Genomic DNA, 23,083 nt, shown 5'->3' with positions numbered 1-23,083 from the left:
GAGAGGTGTATGATTAGTGATAGGTCCTGATCTTGAGCAGAAGGGTTCACTGTGTGTTGTGCATGACAGACAGTGGCCAGGGTTTGGAGCCCTGGAGGGCAAACACATCAATCCAATACAAGCTAGTAACCAGTTGTTTACATGGCCTGTGTGCGTCTGTCAGGAACAAATGTAGGAGATGAAGAGGAAGGAGGAGCGTCTGGAGAAGGACATGGCAGAGGTGCTGCTGCAGAACAAGCGCCTGACGGAGCCCCTATAGAGGGCCAAGGAGGAGGTGACCGAGCTACAGAAACAACTGGCCAACTACGAGAAGGACAAGACCTCACTGGCGGTGGGTTACACACACAAACACAGAATAGAATACATGATATTTAATTATATGGTAATTATAGAGAAGATTTATAGCAAAAAGCAACAATGTAGCAGTATGACAGATATGCATAAAAAATATTCATATAGCAACATGGAAAAGTAAAATTCCCTCAAATGCTCTATGATGAATGGTTTGTGTTGGGTATATCTGAGAGTGAATAGAAATGTAGTAGGGTACTTGGGGAAAGTAAACAGGAGTGATTGTGCCTGTATTGACAGGGGGCCAAGGCACGTCTGAAGGTCGCAGATAAGGAGATGAAAGACCTGAAGTGGGAACACGAAGTGCTGGAACAGAGGTTTAGTAAGGTGAGAAGCTACAATTATACACATACACATACACACGTACAAGCGTGCACACACACATGCACAAAAACTCTGGTTTGTAATGACAAAGGCTTTTGTCCTCATGTTCCATAAATTGTTGTCACTTGACTGAATCAAATCAAATGTTATTTGTCACATGCGCCGAATACAATTGGTGTAGACCTTACAGTGAAATGCTTACTTACAAGCCCTTAACCAACAATGCTTTAAGAAGTTAAGAAGGGAGAAAAAGTGTGATGAAAAAAATGGAAAATAAAAGTAACAAATAATTAAACAGCAGCAGTAAAATAACAAGCAAGTCTATATACAGTGTGTACAGGCACAGAGTCAATGTGTGGGAGCACCGGTTAGTCGAGGTAATATGAACATGTGGGTAGAGTTAAAGTGACTATGCATAGATTATAAACAGAGAGTAGCACCAGTGTAAAAGAGGGGTCTGGGTAGCCCTTTGATTAGCTGTTCAGGAGTCTTATGGCTTGGGGGTAGAAGCTGTTTAGAAGCCTCTTGGACCTAGATTTGGCGCTCCAGTATTGCTTGCCATGCAGTAGCAGAGAGAACAGTCTATGACTAGGGTGGCTGGAGTCTTTGACAATTTTTAGGATCTTCCTCTGACACCGCCTGATATAGAGGTCCTGGATGGCAGGAAGCTTGGCCCCAGTGACATACTGGGCCGTATGCACTACCCTCTGTAGTGCCTTGTGTTCGGAGGCTGAGCAGTTGCCATACCAGGCAGTGATGCAACCAGTCAGGATACTCTCGATGGTGCAGCTGTAGATCTTTTTGAGGATTTGTGAACCCATGCCAAACAGAACGTTTAGCCTTTTCAAATTTGGGACAGGGAAGAATCTGAGAAAAAAAATTGGCACTGTGTTCATGAGATTAAGGGTTAGAACTAAAAAGGCGTCTACACTGATATGTTTTCCATTCGAATAAAAAAAGGAGTTTCCCACCATTGTTTCCTTTGACGTGATTACAGAGGAGTTCAAGGATGAGTCATTCTGCCCTTTTACCCTGTGTACAGGAGACCACAGCACAAACTAACAACACAGACCGTTTATTAGGGCGACTAAAAATGTCCTAGGAACTGGACACTTTTCTACTATTGAAGGACATTCCCTCTGTTATGCACTCACACACCCAAAAAATGGAACAGAATTGAATCAAATGTAATTCTGTCAAATTGATCCATGCTTAACTGATCTGTGTTTCTAACGGAGCTGAGCAAATCCTTTTGTCTGTGTGGTGCAGGTCCAGGTGGAGCGTGATGACCTCTATAAGAAGTTCACCCAGGCCATCCAGGAGGTGCAGCAGAAGAGTGGCTTTATGAACCTCCTGTTGGAGAGGAAACTGGGGGCTCTGACCAACACCCTGGAGAAGAAGGAGGCTCAGCTCAGCAACCTCGTCGTGGTCACACGCAAACTGGAGGTATGCTACCGTCCCTGGGGTACCTAACCCTAACCCTAGCTTCATGACCACATCCTGGTTTAGCAATAACTCTCAACCCTAACCCTAGCTTGATGACCACATCCTGGTTCAGCCCTAACACTCAAACCTAACCCTAGCTTCATGTCCACATCCTGGTTCAGCCCTAACTCTCAACCACAACCCTAACCCTAGCTTCATGTCCACATCCTTGTTCAGCCCTTACTCTCAACCCTAACCCTCCCTAGCTTCATGTCCACATCCTGGTTCAGCCCTAACTCTCAACCACAACCCTGACCCTAATTTTACCTTTATTTAACCAGGCAAGTCAGTTAAGAACACATTCTTATTTTCAATGACGGCCTGGGAACAGTGGGTTAACTGCCTGTTCAGGGGCAGAACGACAGATTTGTACCTTGTCAGCTCGGGGGTTTGAACTCGCAACCTTCCGGTTACTAGTCCAACGCTCTAACTCTCTCTAGCTTCATGACCACATCCTGGTTCAACCCTAACTCTCAACCACAACCCTGACCATAGCTTCATGTCCACATCCTGGTTCAGCCCTTACTCTCAACCCTAACCCTAGCTTCATGTCCACATCCTGGTTCAGTCCTTACTCTCAACCCTAACCCTAGCTTCATGTCCACATCCTGGTTCAGCCCTAACTCTCAACCACAACCCTAACCCTAGCTTCATGTCCACATCCTGGTTCAGCCCTAACTCTCAACCACAACCCTAACCCTAGCTTCATGTCCACATCCTGGTTCAGTCCTTACTCTCAACCCTAACCCTAGCTTCATGACCACATCCTGGTTCAACCCTAACTCTCAACCACAACCCTGACCCTAGCTTCATGTCCACATCCTGGTTCAGCCCTTACTCTCAACCCTAACCCTAGCTTCATGTCCACATCCTGGTTCAGTCCTTACTCTCAACCCTAACCCTAGCTTCATGTCCACATCCTGGTTCAGCCCTAACTCTCAACCACAACCCTAACCCTAGCTTCATGTCCACATCCTGGTTCAGTCCTTACTCTCAACCCTAACCCTAGCTTCATGTCCACATCCTGGTTCAGCCCTAACTCTCAACCCTAACCCTAACCCTAGCTTCATGTCCACATCCTGGTTCAGTCCTTACTCTCAACCCTAACCCTAGCTTCATGACCACATCCTGGTTCAACCCTAACTCTCAACCACAACCCTGACCCTAGCTTCATGTCCACATCCTGGTTCAGCCCTTACTCTCAACCCTAACCCTAGCTTCATGTCCACATCCTGGTTCAGTCCTTACTCTCAACCCTAACCCTAGCTTCATGTCCACATCCTGGTTCAGCCCTAACTCTCAACCACAACCCTAACCCTAGCTTCATGTCCACATCCTGGTTCAGCCCTTACTCTCAACCCTAACCCTAGCTTCATGTCCACATCCTGGTTCAGTCCTTACTCTCAACCCTAACCCTAACTTCATGACCACATCCTGGTTCAGCCCTTACTCTCAACCCTAACCCTAGCTTCATGTCCACATTCTGGTTCATGTCCTTACTCTCAACCTTACTAACCTAACCCTAGTCCTTACTCTCAACCCTAACCCTAGCTTCATGACCACATCCTGGTTCAGCCCTAACTCTCAACCACAACCCTAACCCTAGCTTCATGTCCACATCCTGGTTCAGCCCTAACTCTCAACCCTAACCCTAACCCTAGCTTCATGTCCACATCCTGGTTCAGTCCTTACTCTCAACCCTAACCCTAGTTTCATGACCACATCCTGGTTCAACCCTAACTCTCAACCACAACCCTGACCCTAGCTTCATGTCCACATCCTGGTTCAGCCCTTACTCTCAACCCTAACCCTAGCTTCATGTCCACATCCTGGTTCAGTCCTTACTCTCAACCCTAACCCTAGCTTCATGTCTTCATCCTGGTTCAGCCCTAACTCTCAATCACAACCCTAACCCTAGCTTCATGTCCACATCCTGGTTCAGCCCCAACTCTCAACCACAACCCTAACCCTAGCTTCATGTCCACATCCTGGTTCAGTCCTTACTCTCAACCCTAACCCTAGCTTCATGACCACATCCTGGTTCAACCCTAACTCTCAACCACAACCCTGACCCTAGCTTCATGTCCACATCCTGGTTCAGCCCTTACTCTCAACCCTAACCCTAGCTTCATGTCCACATCCTGGTTCAGTCCTTACTCTCAACCCTAACCCTAGCTTCATGACCACATCCTGGTTCAACCCTAACTCTCAACCACAACCCTGACCCTAGCTTCATGTCCACATCCTGGTTCAGCCCTTACTCTCAACCCTAACCCTAGCTTCATGTCCACATCCTGGTTCAGTCCTTACTCTCAACCCTAACCCTAACTTCATGACCACATCCTGGTTCAGCCCTAACTCTCAACCACAACCCTAACCCTAGCTTCATGACCACATCCTGGTTCAACCCCAACTCTCAACCACAACCCTAACCCTAGCTTCATGTCCACATCCTGGTTCAGCCCTAACTCTCAACCACAACCCTAACCCTAGCTTCATGTCCACATCCTGGTTCAGCCCTAACTCTCAACCACAACCCTAACCCTAGCTTCATGTCCACATCCTGGTTCAGCCCTAACTCTCAACCACAACCCTAACCCTAGCTTCATGACCACATCCTGGTTCAGCCCTAACTCTCAACCACAGCCCTAACCCTAGCTTCATGTAGAGTTTTTGGATGAATGCCAAAAAAATAAGGTCTGGTTAACACAGGTTAAGGAGATCTTATATGTTTTGTTCTACACGATAATCTTCATCAGCTAACATCACTTTTGTGAATTATGAACGTTTATGTAGTGAAATATAAGACACCCAAATGCTTCATAATTCATAAAGATCACGTTAACTGGCTGATATCTCATAGAACAATTATCTCATGTGTTACTTTCCCCAGTGTCTGTGTTGTTGTGGGTTTGTATGTATGTGTATTTCAGAAAATGGCTTCCTGGAATCCTAAAGCAACTGATTGGCTTGACCTCTGACCCCTCCCTCTCATTAGGGGAAACAGCTCCAGTTACCAACTCCTTCTCCAGCTTGGTTTCCTTTGTCAGAAGAGAGCTTCTTTTTATGTCCTGTGTTGATTTTTGTGGCGGTCAGTGAAACGTTTGTGGATATTATTTTGTAGCCGCTCCTTCTGAGGTATGTGTATGCCAATAGGACTTAGTGAACCATTTCAATAACCAAAAACACTATGTATAAGTAATTATTCTGTTTCACTTGTTCCTGGAGGGGAAGGCACCTTGGGAGTGTTTAGGCAAGAGGACTGAAGGAATACATAACCCATAGTATTTAATCTGTCTATGCACACTAGGTAAGACCTGGGTGGACCACCTCCTGTATTTTGGTTAGCGTGCCAGATGGTGCTAAAGGTTAGGGAACTAGTGGTAAGATAGGAGAGGGGTCTCTAACTTATACTTTCTTTGCTTTGGTTCCATCCAGATCCTTTTCCCCACCTTACTGTGTTTAGAAATAATACATTCCTTGTAAATGGTATTTTTCTTGTCCTGTCATCCTTCCCTGCACGTACGATCACTTACTTTTTCACTCCACGAGGAGTTGAAATGTAGCAGGATGTTCCTCCAGGAGGCGTACGTAACACATGTAAGTAAGAAGGCTAAATCAAGCTACTTTTTAAGCTTCGACTCCTGTGAACTAAATTTTTGGAAAACAGTAAATGGACTAAAGCGTACAAATTCCTTTTCTTCCTTGCCTAAGCAAGTTCTGTCTGACTGGCATCATAACCGAGAAGAATAGGATAAGTGACGCTTTTAATAATTTTCTCAGTAGGCTTTCGCTTTGAGAAACAGTGCTTTATATTATTTAGGTAAAGCTCCACCTTATCTCAGCTCACTGGTCACCATAACACCCACCCGTAGTACACGCTCCAGCAGGTATATCTCACTGGTCACCCCCAAAGCCAACACCTCCTTTGGCCACCTTTCCTTCCAGTTCTCTGCTGCCAATGACTGGAACGAATTGCAAAAATAGCTGAGGTTGGAGACTTATATCTCCCTCACTAACTTTAAGCATCAGCTATCTGAGCAGCTGTACACAGCCCATCTGTAAATAGCCCATCCAATCTACCTACCTCATCCCCATATTGTTTTTATTTACTTTTTTTTCTCTTTTGCACAGCAGTATTTCTACTTGCACGTCATCTGCACATCTATCACTCCAGTTTTCATTTGCTAAATTGTCATTACTTTGCTACTATGGCCTATTTATTGCGTTACCACCTCACGCCATTTACACACACTGTATATAGATTTTCTCTTGTGTTATTGACTGTACGTTTGTTTATGTGTAACTCTGTGTCGTACTGCTTTGCTTTATCTTGGCACGGTCGCAGTTGTAAATGAGAACTTGTTCTCAACTGGCCTACCTGGTTACATAAATTGACCCTGGTCAATCAACTGCTCTTCCTTTTGCCAGCTTCTAGCTGACTCGATGGTTAACCCGTCAACTTCTAGTGATTATTTGTTTTCATTTCAACAATTTACGATCTGTGATGTGCTTGATGCCTTGCTTAAGATTAAAGTAAAAAAATTCACTGGGGCTGTGCATAGACAGATTAAACTTTATGAATTTTTGCTGGAGCTCTCTGCCCTCCCTGTTTCTGAATCATTAATCCATGTTTTACCTGACTGCATAGCCCATTTGTATGGTATTACGAAATATGTTAATATTAACTCTGCTGTTATTGTACTATGTAATACATTTTTATTAGATAGTCCTTGCCTATTGTGCTATTGCAGTTCTGTTCCATTTTTATTTAATCTTGTAGCTCATTTGATATGCATACATTCATCCTACTCTGTTCATTGCATTCCATGTGGATATTCATTGTCTCTCTGTTTCTGTAGCTTTAGCCATGTACAGCCATGTACAGTTGAAGTCCGAAGTTTACATACACCTTTGCCAAATACATTTAAACTCAGTTTTTCACAATTCCTGACATTTAATCCTAGTAAATATTCCCTGCCTTAGGTTAGTTAGGGTCCCTACTATTATTGACATTTCAAATTCTTAAAATAAAGTGGAGAGTGATTTATTTCAGCTTTTATTTCTTTCATCACATTCCCAGTGGGTCAGAAGTTTACATACACTCAATTAGTATTTGGTAGCATTTCCTTTAAATTGTTTAACTTGGGTCAAAATTTTCGGTCTGACTCCACACCCACGACACCCGGAGCGTTACACTATTCCTCCTGACAATGTTGGTGTAACTGAGTTCGGTTTGTGTGCGTGAGCAAGGAGGCCTACATTTTCTATAGGATTGAGGTCAGGGCTTTGTGATGGCCACTCCAATACCTTGACTTTGTTGTCCTTAAGGGTAGAGGAAGCGTTTTGAACACTAAGAAAGATTTGTTGTAGAGCATTTAACACAAACTCCAGGGAGGGGCCAGCTGAGTATAAGACTATCATCTGCATATAAATGGATGAGAGAGCTTCCTACTGCCTGAGCTATGTTGTTGATGTAAATTGAGAAGAGCGTGGGGCCTAGGATTGAGTCTTTGGGTACTCCCTTGGTGGCAGGCAGTGGCTGAGACAGAATTTCTGACTTTATACACTGCACTCTTTGAGAGAGGTAGTTAGCAAACCAGGCCAAAGACCCCTCAGACACCAATACTCCATAGCCGGCCCACAAGAATGGAATGGTCTACCGTATCAAAAGCTTTGGCCAAGTCAAAAATATCACCACAACATTGCTTAGAATCAAGGGCAATGGGGACATCATTGAGGACCTTTTAAGGTTGCAGTGACACATCCATAACCTGAGCGAAAACCAGATTGTGTACCAGAGAGATTACTATAGAATTCAAGAAAGCCAGTCGGTTGATTATTGACACGTTTTTCCAACACTTTTGATAAACAGGGAAAAATAGAAATAGGCCTATAACAGTTAGGATCGGCTTGATCTCCCCTTTAAATAAAGTACGAACCGCGATTGCCTTCCAGCAATATGAACCTTCCCAGAAAGGAGAGAGAGGCTTGGTGACGATAGGGGCAGCAACCTTAAAAGGTTGCTGCCAGATTTGATATGCATACATTCATCCTGCTCTATTCATTGCATTCCATCTTTACATTCATTCTCTGTTTCTGTACCTTTACAGAACCATACCCATGTTAATCTTCTCCTGTGTGTGATTAAAGTTCCTGTGTGTGTTAACTCTTGGGCTGCTTTATTCCCCTCAAACTGGGGGCAGTGTCAGTGAGTCACAAACCAGTAAAATACACTACATGACCAAAAGTACGTGGGAACCTGCTCGTCGAACATCTCATTCCAAAATCATGCTCATTAATATGAAGTCCCCCCCCCCCTTTGCTACTATAACAGCCTCCACTATTCTGAGAATGCTATCCACTAGATGTTGGAACATTGCTGCGGGGACTTGCTTCCATTCAGCAACAAGATCTTTAGGAAGGTCCGGCACTGATGTTGGGTGATTAGGCCTGGCTCGCAGTCGGCGTTACATATTATCCCAAAGGTCTTCGTTGGGTTTGAAGTCAGAACTCTGTGCAGGGAATTCAAGTTCTTCCAAACCAATCTCGACAAACCGTTTCTGTATGGACCTCGCTTTGTGCACAGGGTTATTGTCATGCTGAAACAGGAAAGGGCCTTCCACTAAGTTGAAAGCACAGAAATTGTCTAGAATGTCATTGTATGCTGTAGAGTTAAAATTTCCTTTCACTGGAACTAAGGGGCCTAGCCCGAACCATGGGAAAACAGCCCCAGACCATTATTCCTCCTCCACCAAACTTTGCAGTTGGCACTATGCATTGGGTCAGGTAGCGTTCTCCTGGCATCTTCCAAACTCAGATTAGACCTTCGGACAGCCAGATGGTGAAGCGTGATTCATCACTCCAGAGAACGCATTTCCACTGCTCCAGAGTCCAATGGCTGCGAGCTTTATACCACTCCAGGCTTCGCTTGGCATTGTGCATGGCGATCTACGGCTTGTGTGTGGCTCCTCGGCCCTGGAAACTCATTTCATGAAGCTCCAGACGCACAGTTCTTGTGCTGACGTTGCTTCCAGAGGCAATTTGGAACACGGTAGTGAGTGTTGCAACCGAGGACGGACAAATTTTACGCGCTTTGCCACTCTGCACCCCATTCTGTGAGCTTGTGTGACCTACCGCTTCGCGGCTGAGCCGTTGTTGCTCTTAGACGTTTCCACTTCACAACAGCACTTACAGTTGACCGGGGCAGCTCAAGTAGGGCATACATTTGACAAACTAACTTGATGGTGCCACGTTGCAAGTCACTGAGCTCTTCCAATAAAGCCATTCTACTGCAAATGTTTGTCTATGGAGATTGCATGGCGGTGTGCTTTAAAAAATATATAAAATATTTTTTATATATAAATACACACTTGTCTGCAATGGGTGTGGCTGAAATAGCCAAATCCACTCATTTGAAGGGGTGTTCATATACTTTTGAATATGCAGTATATGTAGATCTTTCACTGATGATTACATCTGGTTCTATACCCAAGGTTTGGAAGGCGGCCTTTCCTCAATTGGCCTAGACCAGGCTACGTGTACCTTGTTTTAAAAATGACTTGACAGATACAACTCCGTGTCTGTTGACTGATGGTGTTAAATCAGGTTTCCTGGATATTACGAAAGGTGTCCCGCAGGGGTCCATTTTTGGACCTGTACTTTTTACTGTTTACATTAACAATATTGAGATGTCAGTAAAAATAATTACCTTCACTTGTATGCCGATGATACTCTTGTGTATACTTTTTCCCCCACGGTTAACCAGGCTCTATCTGAACTAGTCTGCCTTTATTGTATTACAGAAAAATGTTAATGACCTGAAATTAGTATTGAATGCAGGTAAAACTAAATAAGATGTTCTCAAGCGCATAAAAATAACTCTGATTTAAGCATGCAGTATGTACTTTGGATGGTGCCCATATTGATCGTGTCCATGCTTGCAAATATCTGGATCGATGAAAAGCTGTCTATTAAAAAGCATATTGATGAGTTCATTATGAAGCTGGGAATAAAAATGTTGTTATTCTATAGCAATAGGTCCTGCCTCTCTCTAAATAGTAGAAAGCAGATGATTCAGTTGACATTCCTATCGGTCCTAGACTATGGCCACATCTATATGAATGTAGCTGCCACTTCATTAAAGCCACTAGATACAGTTTATCCTAGCGCAAAGCGCTTTATTACGGGTGACAATTTTAGTACTCATCTCTGCATTCTCGACCAGAAAGTTGGTTGGCCTTCTTTGATGTCAAATATGTTGATACATTGATATGTTTTTCATTTATAAAGCCCTTTTACAAAAAGTCCCATTGTACGTGACATTACTCAACTTTAGACACATGAGTTACCACACCTGAGCTCAAGGATGGCTAACTCTGGAAATTCCTTTGGTCTCTAATGAGTTAGATAAATCAGATTTGAGTTTGTTCCACAGATAAGGTGCAAAGAATATTCAAAATGTTCTTAAATGTGATGTTTTGCTGCCTCTAGGCCAAAGGTCCTCAATCAATGCTGATTGAGCACCTTTTTACTGATTGCTGTGTTATTATGACTGTTTTTCTTTCTGCTTACTTTTTGTATTTATATTTAGTGTGTTTTATGTAATTCAGGGCTCTTCTGTAAAATAGACCTTGGTCGCAGTATGACTCCCTGATGATAAAATAAAGGTTTAATAAAACAATACATAACATATGTGCAGGGTTAAGAGGTAAGTGAGGTGGATATGTACATATAATTAACAGCACAGAATACAAGCAGTTGCAGCAGCATATGTGATGAGTTAGTGGGAAAAGGGTCAATGCAGATCGTCCGGGTAGCTATCTGGTTAACCATTCATTAGCAGTCTCATGGCTTGGGGGTAGAAGTTTCGTGGTGTTTTTCGTTGTGTAGCTTGATTTCCTTAAATGGAATAGAGACATCCATTTTACACGCCTGCTAGCCCGAGACTGAGGCTGCCTCTGTCTTTTATGCCTTTGTCGGCACTCAGCACAACTGCCGCAAGCGTTCCTACCTCCATGGTAACAGCATCTGGGTGCATGAACTCTAGTGGACACACGTGACTATCGCTAGGTGCCAGTCAGGGATTTTTGATCAAATTGATCCTGCCCCGTCCCTCATTGGGCGTTTAAAAAAATCCGAAAACAACCAAACTGCACAAAATTCCAGTACACTAAAACTGATTTCTGGTTCCTTCGTATTGAAAGATTGTCAGGTTATGGCATTTCTAAACAGCGGACTTTAATGTCAATGCTAGATATTGCACCGAGTTATCAACTGGAGAGCAGCTTTCACTGGTGAGCCAAGATACTTATCTTGCAAATGATTTTAAGTAGCTGCCTCTAGTCCTGCTTTTACTGTAATGCATGATAGTTGAAAATGTAAATTGACTTATAATACTTATTGTGTTATGTGTTAATAACATGTAGACTACGTTACCCAGCAGGCTGGGCGGATGGTTAAATAATGCCTTGCATTACATGGAGTTTTCTAGCTGAAGTATGTTCATTAAAAGTAGTTCAACCTAGGCCCCGGTTTGTCATTATATAAGGAACAAACATAACACTTATAGCCTAGACTATACACTGTATTTTATGTGGGTGGGTTGCATTCAACTAGTTTACTATAATTCCATAATGTATTTGATGCATTGCTTATTCCACATCACATTAAAAACAGGTGTAATGTGTACGCTGAGAGTCGGGAAGCAAGTTCAGGGAGTGCATTTAATAAATAAATGAACGTAGAACAAAACAAGAAACACGAGTAGAGTACAAACGTGAAACATTAACGCATGGGAAAGTAACAAAAAGGGAGTGACAGATATAAGGGAGGTAATAAAGTCCAGATGAGTCTACACGGAACCCAAACCGGCTGCGCGCGTGCGCCATCGTGTATAAATGTATTTTGTCCCCCCACACCAAACGCGAGCACGACACGCAGGTTAAAATATTAAAACAAACTTTGAACCAATTACATTAATTTGAGGACAGGTCGAAAAGCATTATTGACAACTTTCAGAAATGAGGTGTATTACAGGCTGACTACACAGCTCGCTGTCGTGTGCACGAACATTGCAAAATAAATGTGTTATTATTGAATTATTTGCTCTCCTCACTCCAACGAGCGTCTGCTTGCCAAGGGCTAAAATAGAAGTCAGTTCTATTTGTGACACAGATCCTCTGCAAGTCCTGCCTCTCCCATCCCCTCATTGGTTTATAGAAGCAGGCACCCACATGCCATCTCCTCATTGGTTATACCTACATGGGTGACTGAAAGATCCATGAGGTCAGTGGTGGTAATGCACCTAATTTCTGAAAGTTGCCAATCACAATATAAAGTCAAGAGAAGAAAAAGCCTGGAAGGAAGAGGTGATTAGAAATGATTCGGTTGACCATTTTATGGATTAATTGTTGGAGTAGAGGAACTTGTGCATTTCAGATAAAATAACAACTCAATGTTTATATCCCAGGACAAATTAGCTAGCAACAGCAAGCTAGCTAAATGGGACAAATTAGCTAGCAAGGGCAAACTAGCAGACGGTTTGGTGTACGATGGTGTTAGGTGTGTGTAATAATGAGCAGCCTGGTGACCTAGAGCGTTGGAGAGGGAGCATACGTGACACCAGGGACTTTTGATGTCACAGCCTGCTGTAACGTCAGCATTTTAGTTTACTGTATGGCCAATGCTGTTGCTGTTAGTCCAATGTAATCTCTATCCAGGTTAGCTCAAGGTCTAGTCTACTCCTGTCCTGAGCCAAGCTGTAGGAAATTTACTCATAGTTAATTACCTGATATCATGTCATTGTTGGTGTTCTGCACACTCTGAACTTGGCAGAAATGTAGACCCAAGATAAACAAGTGGAGTTAGTAGCGTGACATCTAATTTCATAGTGCATGTTCAGGCAGCTATAGAAGATTAAAACAAACCAGGATGTTCTTTCAGAGGACTCCCCCCTTTTCAAACTGCTGTTTGACATTCGATCAGGACTGAATCAACTCGGCTGGCTTTTTAGAAAATCCATAACAGGTTGCATTGGAGTTTCCAATCCCAGCCTGTGATATGAAGAGCAGCTCAATCCTCAGTCTTCCACAGATTTACTGAAGGCATTTAACTGAATAGGGGCTCCATACGGTTCATATTCCTTTAGCTGGAGGGCATACTTTTCTCTCTAATGTATTGATATTTGGTTACTCACTGGATAGGGATGTAATGTGCATTAATGTATAAAGATTATGTAAATCGGCAACTGCTGAAATAGATCTTCATGTGGTTTGATATTCTACAGATGTGAATGGATAATCTCTCTGGCACCACTATGATGTGTCAGGGCAGAAGAGTCCTGCTCGCATGGATAAGTCTGAGCCTGTTTGTGAGTTTCCATACAGTCGAAGGTAAGTTTGTAAACTCAGCAAAAAAATAAACGTCCCTTTTTCAGGACCCTGTCTTTCAAAGATCATTTGTAAAAATCCAAATAACTTCACAGATCTTAATTGTAAAGGGTTTAAACACTGTTTCCCATGCTTGTTCAATGAACCATAAAACATTTATGAACATGCACCTGTGGAACGGTCGTTAAGACACTAACAGCTTACAGACGGTAGGCAATTAAGGTCACAGTTTTGAAAACTTAGGACACTAAATAGGCCTTTCTACTGACCCTGAAAAACACCAAAAGAAAGATGTCCAGGGTCCCTGCTCATCTGTGTGAATGTGCCTTAGGCATGCTGCAAGGAGGCAAGAGGACTGCAGATGTAGCCAGGGCAATACATTGCAATGTACGTACTGTGAGACGCTTAAGACAGCGCTACAGGGAGACAGGACGGACAGCTGATCGTCCTCGCAGTGGCAGACCACGTGTAACACCTGCATAGAATCAGTACATCCGAACATCACACCTGCGGGACAGATACAGGATGGCAACAACAACTGCCCAAGTTACACCAGGAATGCACAATCCCTCCATCAGTGCTCAGACTGTCCGCAATAGGCTAAGAGAGGCTGGACGGAGGGCTTGTAGGCCTGTTGTAAGGCAGGTCCTCCCCAGACATCACCAGCAACAACGTCGCCTATAGGCACAAACCCACCGTCGCTGGAGCAGACAGGACTGGAAAAAAGTGCTCTTCACTGATGAGTCACAATTTTGTCTCACCAGGGGTGATGATTGGATTCACTTTTATCATCGAAGGAATGAGCATTACACCGAGGCCTTTACTCTGGAGCGGGATTGATTTGGAGGTGGAGGGTCCGTCACAGCATCATGGACTGAGCTTGTCATTGTTTATTTTACCTTTATTTAACTCGGCAAGTCAGTTAAGAACAAATTCTTATTTTCAATGACGGCCTAGGAACAGTGCCTGCCTGTTCAGGGGCAGAACGACAGATTTGTACCTTGTCAGCGCGGGGGTTTGAACTTGCAACCTTCCAACGCTCTAACCACTAGGCTACACTGCCGCCCCTGGTTCCTTTCCTGCAGGCTCATCCTGACATGACCCTCCAGCATGACAATGCCACAAGCCATACTGCTCGTTCTGTGTGTTATTTCCTGCAAGACAGGAATGCCAGTGTTCTGCCATGGCCAGCGAAGAGCCCGGATCTCTGCCATGGCTACCCCACCCCCCCAGAAATGTCTGGGAACTTGCAGGTGCCTTGGTGGAAGAGTGGGGTAATATCTTACAGCAATAACTGGCAAATCTGGTGCAGTCCATGAGGAGGAGATTCACTGCAGTACTTAATGCAGCTGTAGGCCACACCAGATAGTGACTGTTACTTTTGATTTTGACCCTCCCTTTGTTCAGGGACACATTTTTCAAATTCTGTTAGTCACATGTCTGTGGAACTTGTTCAGTTTATGTTTGTTGTTGAATCTTGTTATGTTCATACAAATATTTACACATGTTAAGTTTGCTGAAAATATACACAGTTGACAGTGGGAGGAAGTTTCTTTTTTTGCTGAGTTTGTCCTGTTTAATTCACTATTTAGCAACTATGAAATACATTGATTAGCTGTAAACAAGAATCTATATGTACTTTTTATAGTTTGGTATGGTTGTAAATCGCTCCTTTCCCAATGAATGCGTCCTTTGACAGACTACTACAATGCCTTTTCTATAACTTTTAAATATTTTCCAGGCGACAGAGAGAGCCTCTTCCAGCTTCATACTAGTTATGGTCAGCTGGAGGGCAGACTGGTCAGAGTGAGAGAGAGCCAGAGGAAGGTGGCTGCCTACCTGGGGATCCCCTTCGCTGAGCCCCCTGTCGGGCCCCTGAGGTTCCAGGCCCCCCGGCCTCCCCGGGTGTGGCAGGGACTAAGAGATGCCAAGGCTTACCCCCCTCTGTATGAGTTTAAGCAGTAATGTCTAAGAGAGACAGGCAGGGAGACAAACAGCCTATACTGTTTTATGAGGAACTCTGAATCATGCTTATTCTGATGAACATTAACATTCTGCCATATTTTTATTCTTAGTATAAGAAAATATCACCTTTCTTGTCCTATTAACACACAGGTGTCTGCAGAACATGAACCACACTAGACAAATGGTGGACCTGTACGGAGGTCGGTTCCCTGTCCTAACCACCTCAGAGGACTGCCTTTACCTGAACATCTACACACCAGTCAAACCTGGAGACCCAAGGAAACTACCAGTGAGGAGAGACATGAGAATGTACTCATATGCTTGCCTACTCTGAGTTAGATGTCTTTTGTTTGGTGGTCTAGTCTAAAAAAAAATGTTTGTAGGTGATGATTTGGATCCATGGTGGAGGCTTTCTCATGGGAGGGGCTTCACTCTATGATGGCTCCTCATTGGCTGCCTTCGGGGACGTTGTGGTGGTCATCCTTCAATACCGTCTGGGTATCCCAGGGTTCCTCAGGTACACTTTTATTGGTACTGATTTTGGTCAATAGGATCTATGCACAAATTCAGGTCAGTAACATCTTCTACTGTTTGTTGTCTACTGAACACAACCCTGGCATATCGGATCTAATGTCTGTGTGACTGTCCAGCACAGGGGATGGCCAGTACCCCGGGAACGTGGGTATTCTGGACCAGGTGTGTGCCCTGCGCTGGGTGCAGGAGACCATCAGCAGTTTTGGGGGAGACCCAGGATCTGTCACCATTTTCGGAGAGTCTTCTGGGGGTGTTGCCATCTTTTTACATGTGTGTATTGTAGATCTAGGGAAACAGATACTTGCTGATACAGAAAGATGCACTGTCTGTATGTAGGCTTACTTTGGGAACTGATCCATGGTTCTGGCTGTCCAGATGATGTCCCCTCTGTCATCAGGACTGTTCCACAAGGCCATCAGTCAGAGTGGAGTACCCCTCATTTCTCTGTTCATCCAGGATGACCCCAAACCTGCTGCACAGGTGATCTGCTGTTTCACTGTGCTGATCGTAACAGCAAGTCTTAAGGATCCCATACATTGGTTCATATGCAATAAAACCTTCAGTGGTCTTATAACTGTCGTTATTATTCTGGTACAATGTAAAGTGTTGTAATTACCGTCATTCAAATGCTCTGGTTTCAATCTCTCCTTCCTCCAGCTGGTGGCACAGAGTGCAGGATGTCCCAGTGATGACTCTGCAGAGATCATGACCTGCCTCAGTACCCTCAGCCCACAAGACATAGAGGCGGCTACACCTGCAATGGTAGGTTTGTTCTGAGCCTCACACTCACCCTACAGTATGTGGGGTGTATGTATCTGAATGCCAGGCTGTTTCTGCTTTAACTAACATATACTATATACCGCTGTTGTTTGACTTCCATTCTGGCTGGGGCCCATCCTCTCTCTCCACAGGGGGATATGGTTCTGTCTGTGCACAGGGATGGGACAGTCATCCCTACCAACCTGGAGGAAGTCCTGCAGACCAAGAGCTTCCTGGGCTTCCCCAGGATCATAGGGGTCAACAACCATGAGTATGGATGGATGCTCCCACATGTATGTATGTATGTCCTTGCATGAAGATATGAAAACTGTCTGTCATATATTTTACAGGTAAATGCACTTTTATCATTTTTTGGTGTTGTAAGATTTTGTGTGTTCCACCAGTTTTTCCTTTTTCCTGGATGGGATCTTGGAATGACCCGTGAAAACATGATGATGATCCTGGCGTTTATGCTTCAGGAACTGGTTAGTGAAGTATGGTGGCAGCCAGGGTTGGGTAGGTTACTTTCTAAATGTATTTTTTTTAGTTACTAAGTTCCTGTCCAAAACTAATCAGTAATGTAACTTTTGGATTGCACAAACTCAGTAATGTAATCGGATTACTTTCAGTTGCTTTTTGATTACTTTCTCCTTAAGAGGCATTAGAAGAAGACGAGAAGGATCCATCAAATGCATTTGGTGTGTCATAGTGGTCTCTGACTTGTGGTCAGACTTGCTCGGGTGGAACAAACTTAAACGTGCGCCTTTTTGCAATGCTGATTTGAATTTCATTGAGAAATCAGAAAGATTTCATAATGTATTTTTTTTTCGCAAACATCCTTTCTGAATTTAAAAGTATTCAACAAAGTAATCATCTAGCTTTTAAAAAGTATATTTTTGCTGGTGAAAGAACAATCAGAATTTCACTTAAACTTCATGATGTACGCAGGAAAATACACACTGGGATGATAATTACAGAGTATTATCAACCTGTAGATTTAAGAGGAGATCCTAGAGTTCCTCCTTTGATTGTCACACAAGACTGCTACTTGATTGGTTAATATAGAACGGTGGGTAGGCTTTATGCAAAATATGAACAACGTTTATCTGATAATATGCAGGCTAAAGACTGGGATTTGTCGATTTAAGACGAAAACAAGTTTTGCAGCTGCTTGAAAATGGAAAATAGAGTATTCTAAATTATAGACAAAACAAGTCTGTACGCTCTGGGAAATATACAGTATCAGTCAAAAGTTTGGACACATACCCATTCAATGGTTTTTCTTTATTTGTACTATTTTCAACATTGAATAATAATAGGGAAGAGATCAAAACTATGAAATAACACACATTATGTAGTAGTCAAAAAAGTGTTGTAGTAAAAAGTGTTATATTTGAGATTATTCAAAGTGTCCACCCTTTGCCTTGATGACAGCTTTGCACACTCGTGGCATTCTCTCAACCAGCTTCATGAGGTTGTCACCAGGAATGCATGTCATGGCAAGAACAGCAGTCCATTATTACTTTAAAACATGAATCCGGAACATTTCAAGAATTTTGAGCATTTCTTCAAGTGCAGTCGCAAAAAACATTTAAGAATTATTATGAAACTGGATCTCATGAGGACCGCCACACAAAAGGAAGACCCAGAGTTACACCTGCTGTAGAGTTCAAGTAACAGACACATATCAACATCAACTGTTTTTTATTTTACAAGGCAAACCAATTCTTATTTTCAATGATGGCCTAGGCAGAATGACAGATTTGTACCTTGTCAGCTCAGGGATTTGATCTTGCAACCTTTTGGTTACTAGTCCAACACTCTAACCACTAGGCTACCTGCCACCCCTGTTCAGAAGAGACTGCGTAATCAGCCCTTCATGGTAGAATTTCTGCAAAGAAACCACTACTAAAGGGCACCAGTAATAAGAAGACTTGCTTTGGCCAAGAAACACAAGCAATGGACATTAGACTGGTGGAAATCTGTTCTTTGGTCTGATGAGTCCAAATGTGATTTTTTTTTATACCAACCGCCGTGTCTTTGTGAGGCGCAGAGTAGGTGAACGGATGATCTCCACATGTGTGGTTCCCACCGTGAAGCATGGAGGAGGATGTGTGATGGTGTGGGGGTGCTTTGCTGGTGACATTGTCTGTGATTTATTTAGAATTCAAGGTACACTTAACCAGCATGGCTACCACAGTATTCTGCAGCGATACACCATCCCATCTGGTTTGTGCTTAGTGGGACTATCATTTTGTTTTTCAATAGGAATATGACCCAAAACACACCTCCAGGCTGTGTAAGGGCTATTAGACCAGGAAAGAGAGTGATGGAGTGCTGCATCAGATGACCTGGCCTCCACAATCACCCGACCTCAACCCAATTGAGATGGTTTGGGATGAGTTGGACCGCGGAGTGAAGGAAAAACAGCCAACAAGTGCTCAGCATATGTGGGAACTCCTTCAAGACTGTTGGAAAAGCCTTGCTCATTAAGCTGGTTGTGAAAATGCCAAAAGTGTGCAAAGCTGTCATCAAGGCAAAGGGGTGGCTACACTTTGAAGAATATAAAATATATTTTGATTTGTTTAACACTTTGTTGGTTACTACATGATTCCACATGTGTCATTCCATAGTTTTGATGTCCACTATTATCCTACAATGTAGAAAATAGTAGAAATAAACACCCTTGAATGAGTAGATGGGTCCAAACTTTTGACTGGTACTGTATATACACTATATTTACATACATGCATGCATACATACATGCATACATGCATACATACATACATACATACATACATACATACATACATACATACATACATACATGGTATATTATATTAAAAATCCACTTCTGACACTTAATACCATTTTTTTTTGTAATCAGTTTCTCCCCAACCCTGGTGGCAGCTTTATAATAATGCATCTAGCAGTCTGGTCCATGAGCTGTATTTTAAACCCTGTATCTCCCTGGTAGCGTATGCCAGACTCTGCCCTGGGGATCATCGTAGGGGAGTACTTTGGTGACATGAAGGACCCCGTGGGGATCAGAGATGCCTTCTTGGAGCTTATGGGAGATCTGCTGATTGTGGTCCCTGGGATCCAGGGAGCCAGAAGGTGTAGAGGTGAAGAATACACTGGGAACTATACCAATCTGATGCCTGATTTTTCTTTAGTAACCTCCTGGAAGACATTATTTAATAATTATTATGAATAAATTATTTTAAGACAGTTTAATATCTAAATGATTGAGACATTTTGTAGGTGATAGACATGTTGTGTTGGTATTCACAGTTGTGTGTAATGTATATGTCTGTCTATACAAGATGCTGGTTGCTTGATCTACTACTATGAGTTCCAGCAGCGCCCCTCCATGTTCAAGTCCAGCAGGCCAGGCTTTGTGAAAGCAGACCACTTTGATGAGGTTGGCTTTGTGTTTGGCGCCCCCTTTTGGACAGATGACATAGTGATGTTAGGTGCAATTTTATTTATTTTTATTCTGGAGAAATTGCAGGCAAAATATACTTGAAAACCTTGTTTTTATATCAAATTCTGGAGGAACTGTCCATAACAATAACATGAGTAACAAGTTAACATAATCAGATGTTAATACTGTTACGTGACAAAAGACTTAGGGAGATTATATTTTGGACAAACTCATTCTGTTGAGCCTGTACTGTATCTCTGCAGCTTTTCTTGGAAACGACAGAAACTAAAAAAGTTTTCCACTCATAGATAACACGACAGATGAGGAACGACAGCTTAGCAGGACCATGATGAAATACTGGACTAACTTTGCCAGAACAGGGTGAGAGATCCCTTTCTTTCTTTTTCTCTCTCTTTCTCTCTTCAGTTGGAGAATCTCTCTCTCTCTGCATTCAGTTGGAGAAGCTTCAGCAGAGATATGACATGTAACAAGAACCAGATTTCTGTCATAATGTAGTCAAGTTCATACTGCCAGAAGTTCTGAGTTTTTTTTCTGAGTAAATAGATTTCTAAATAAGATACAGGAGATAGTTCATACTAGACAAAGAACAGTTTGACTCCCTACTGTATGCAAAAAAATATTTGCTACTATATGCCAAGTATGCTTTTCATATCTACTTAGTGGTTACTCAATATAGTACATTATAGTAGATCAACCACCAATTGCATTGGGTCATAGTAGTACTATACATACAGTACATTCGGAAAGTTTTCAGACCCCTTGACTTTTTCCACATTTTGTTAACGTTACAGCCTTATTCTAAAATGTGTTACATATTTTTTTCCCATCAATCTACACACAATACCCCATAATGACAAAGCAAAAACTGTTTTTTAGATATTTTTGCAAATGTATATAAAAAAGAGATTATTACATTTGCATAAGTATTCAGACCCTTTACTTAGTACTTTGTTGAAGCATGTTTGGCAGCTATTACAGCCTTGAGTCTTCTTGGGTATGACGCTACAAGCTTGGCCCACCTGTAGTTTCTACCATTCTTCTCTGCAGATCCTCTTAAGCTCTGTAGGTTTGAGCAGGAGCATCGCTGCACAGCTATTTTAATTTCTCTCCAGAGATGACCGATCGGGGTCAAGTCCGGCCTCTGGCTAGGCCACTCAAGATCATTCAGAGACTTGTCCCAAAGCGACTCCTGCGTTGTCTGGCTGTGTGCTTCGGGTCATTGTCCTGTTGGAAGGTGAACCTTCACCCCAGTCTGAGGTCCTGAGTGCTCTGGAGCAGGTTTTCATCAAGGATCTCTCAGCACTTTGCTCCATTTGTCTTTCCCTCGATCCTGACTAGTCTCCCAGTTCCTGCTGCTGAAGAACATCCCCACAGCATGATGCTGCCACCAACATGCTTCACCGTAAGGATGGTGACAGGTTTCCTCTAGACGTGATGCTTGACATTCAGACCAAATAGTTCAAACTTGGTTTCATCAGACCAAATAATCTTTTTTTCTCATGGTCTGAATCCTTTTATGTGCCTTTTGGGCAAACTCCAAGCGGGCTGTCATGTGCCTTTTACTGAGGAATGGCTTCTGTCTGGCCACTACCATAAAAGACTGACTGGTAGTGCTGCAGAGATGGTTGGCCTTCTGGAAGGTTCTCCCATATCCACAGAGGAACTCTGGTGTTCTGTCAGAGTGACCATCGGGTTCTTGGTCACCTCCCCGACCAAGGCCCTTCTCCCCAGATTGCTCAGTTTGGCCGGGCGGCCAGCTCTAGGAAGAGTCTTGGTGGTTCCAAACTTCCATTTAAGAATGCTGGAGACCACTGTGTTCTTGGGGACCTTCAATGCTGCAGACTTTTTGGTACCTTTCCTTAGATCTGTGGCTTAACCCAGTCCTGTCTCAGAGCTCTGCGGACAATTCCTTCGACCTCATGGCTTGGTTTTTGCTCTGACATGCACTGTCAATTGTGGTACCTTTTATATAGACAGGTGTGTGCCTTTCCAAATCATGTCCAATCAATTGAATTTACCACAGGTGGACTCCAAGTTGTAGAAATATTTCGAGGCTGATCAATGGGAACAGGATCATAGCAAAGGGTCTGAATACTTATGTAAATAAGGTATTTCCGTTTATTTTTAATACATTTGCAAACATTTCTACTTCTGTTTTCGCTTTGCCATTATGGGGTATTGTGTGTAGATTGAGGTTTTGTTTTCTTAAATCTATTTAGAATAAGGCTGTAATTTAACAATTGTGGAAAAAGTCAAGCGGTCTGAATACAATGCATTCAGAAAGTATGTAAAATGAAGTAGTCATAAGTGCAGCCGCTCATATGATGCCAATGGGTGTGTCCCTATCTCTCCCTCTGTTCCTGTAGTAACCCTAACGGAGAGAATATGTTTGATTGGCCAACATTCACCACAGAAGAAGAGTGTCTACTGATCCAGGCCAACCTCGGGCTGGGCAGTGTCTCAGAGAAGAAGAGAGCCCAGTTCTGGACAGAAGACTTCCCCAAAGGACTGCAGACTGCTGGACACAAAGATGCACACAATGACCTGTAGAGCTGAATTTTCACTGTGTCAAATGCTGTTCTAGGAGTGGCCATGTTTCCCTCCATTCCAGTGATGTCAGTCTGCTATTAGGTTACAGTATATGAGGCTTTCTTTGCCTTTTCCTTATTTTGTATCATATTTTGGCCATTTTAATATTCCAGATTTTCTGTAGTGGTTTGCTCTTCTATTTTATATATTAATTGTTTTTGATATTGTGTAGCCTATTTTTTTTTTTTTATCTTGCTGTGTTCATATGCCCAATTAAAGCCATACAATCCATAAAGTG

The 23,083-nt window shown here is 43.0% G+C and overlaps 2 protein-coding genes across 5 annotated transcripts; both read left to right on the top strand.

Annotated features, from left to right (window-relative positions):
* Nucleotides 1–178: 178 nt before the first annotated feature.
* gas8 (growth arrest-specific 8) lies at nucleotides 179–5,284 on the top strand. Its single transcript, XM_064984838.1, has 4 exons — nucleotides 179–220; nucleotides 592–678; nucleotides 1,945–2,121; nucleotides 5,159–5,284. Exons 1-4 carry the CDS (start codon nucleotides 179–181, stop codon nucleotides 5,282–5,284), a joined length of 432 nt encoding a protein of 143 aa, XP_064840910.1.
* Nucleotides 5,219–23,080, top strand: LOC135558520 (fatty acyl-CoA hydrolase precursor, medium chain-like). 4 transcript variants are annotated; one of them, XM_064992384.1, is made up of 14 exons: nucleotides 5,219–5,298; nucleotides 13,448–13,553; nucleotides 15,292–15,496; nucleotides 15,666–15,804; nucleotides 15,899–16,032; nucleotides 16,166–16,319; nucleotides 16,425–16,529; nucleotides 16,707–16,811; nucleotides 16,961–17,101; nucleotides 17,213–17,293; nucleotides 19,786–19,933; nucleotides 20,135–20,284; nucleotides 20,544–20,616; nucleotides 22,623–23,080. In XM_064992384.1, the coding sequence occupies exons 2-14, from the start codon at nucleotides 13,454–13,456 to the stop codon at nucleotides 22,804–22,806; spliced, it is 1,719 nt and encodes a 572-aa protein (XP_064848456.1). In that variant the 5' UTR covers nucleotides 5,219–5,298; nucleotides 13,448–13,453; the 3' UTR covers nucleotides 22,807–23,080. The 4 variants fall into 4 exon arrangements, with proteins under 4 accessions (XP_064848456.1, XP_064848473.1, XP_064848481.1 ...); XM_064992401.1 differs by having other exon boundaries at nucleotides 20,135–20,232; nucleotides 22,623–22,761; XM_064992393.1 differs by lacking the exon at nucleotides 5,219–5,298 and adding an exon at nucleotides 11,013–11,456.
* Nucleotides 23,081–23,083: the final 3 nt, after the last annotated feature.

The sequence above is a fragment of the Oncorhynchus masou genome, chromosome 2, assembly GCF_036934945.1.
Source record: "Oncorhynchus masou masou isolate Uvic2021 chromosome 2, UVic_Omas_1.1, whole genome shotgun sequence".
NCBI classification, from domain to species: domain Eukaryota; kingdom Metazoa; phylum Chordata; class Actinopteri; order Salmoniformes; family Salmonidae; genus Oncorhynchus; species Oncorhynchus masou.
The sequence above is the reverse complement of the archived record's forward strand: the minus strand, read 5'-3'. Positions and strand labels throughout refer to the sequence as shown.

What these genes read in the sequence shown, in the direction of transcription:
- gas8 (XM_064984838.1), top strand. Translation starts at nt 179, where the DNA reads ATGAAGAGGAAGGAGGAGCGTCTGGAGAAGGACATGGCAGAG. An exon ending in TGGAGAAGGACATGGCAGAG is followed by an intron (nt 221 to 591) that starts GTGCTGCTGCAG and finishes CTGTATTGACAG; the next exon opens with GGGGCCAAGGCACGTCTGAA. An exon ending in TGGTCACACGCAAACTGGAG is followed by an intron (nt 2,122 to 5,158) that starts GTATGCTACCGT and finishes CCCTCTCATTAG; the next exon opens with GGGAAACAGCTCCAGTTACC.
- LOC135558520 (XM_064992384.1), top strand. Translation starts at nt 13,454, where the DNA reads ATGGATAATCTCTCTGGCACCACTATGATGTGTCAGGGCAGAAGAGTC. An exon ending in GCCAAGGCTTACCCCCCTCT is followed by an intron (nt 15,497 to 15,665) that starts GTATGAGTTTAA and finishes ATTAACACACAG; the next exon opens with GTGTCTGCAGAACATGAACC. An exon ending in CGTTTATGCTTCAGGAACTG is followed by an intron (nt 17,294 to 19,785) that starts GTTAGTGAAGTA and finishes TCTCCCTGGTAG; the next exon opens with CGTATGCCAGACTCTGCCCT.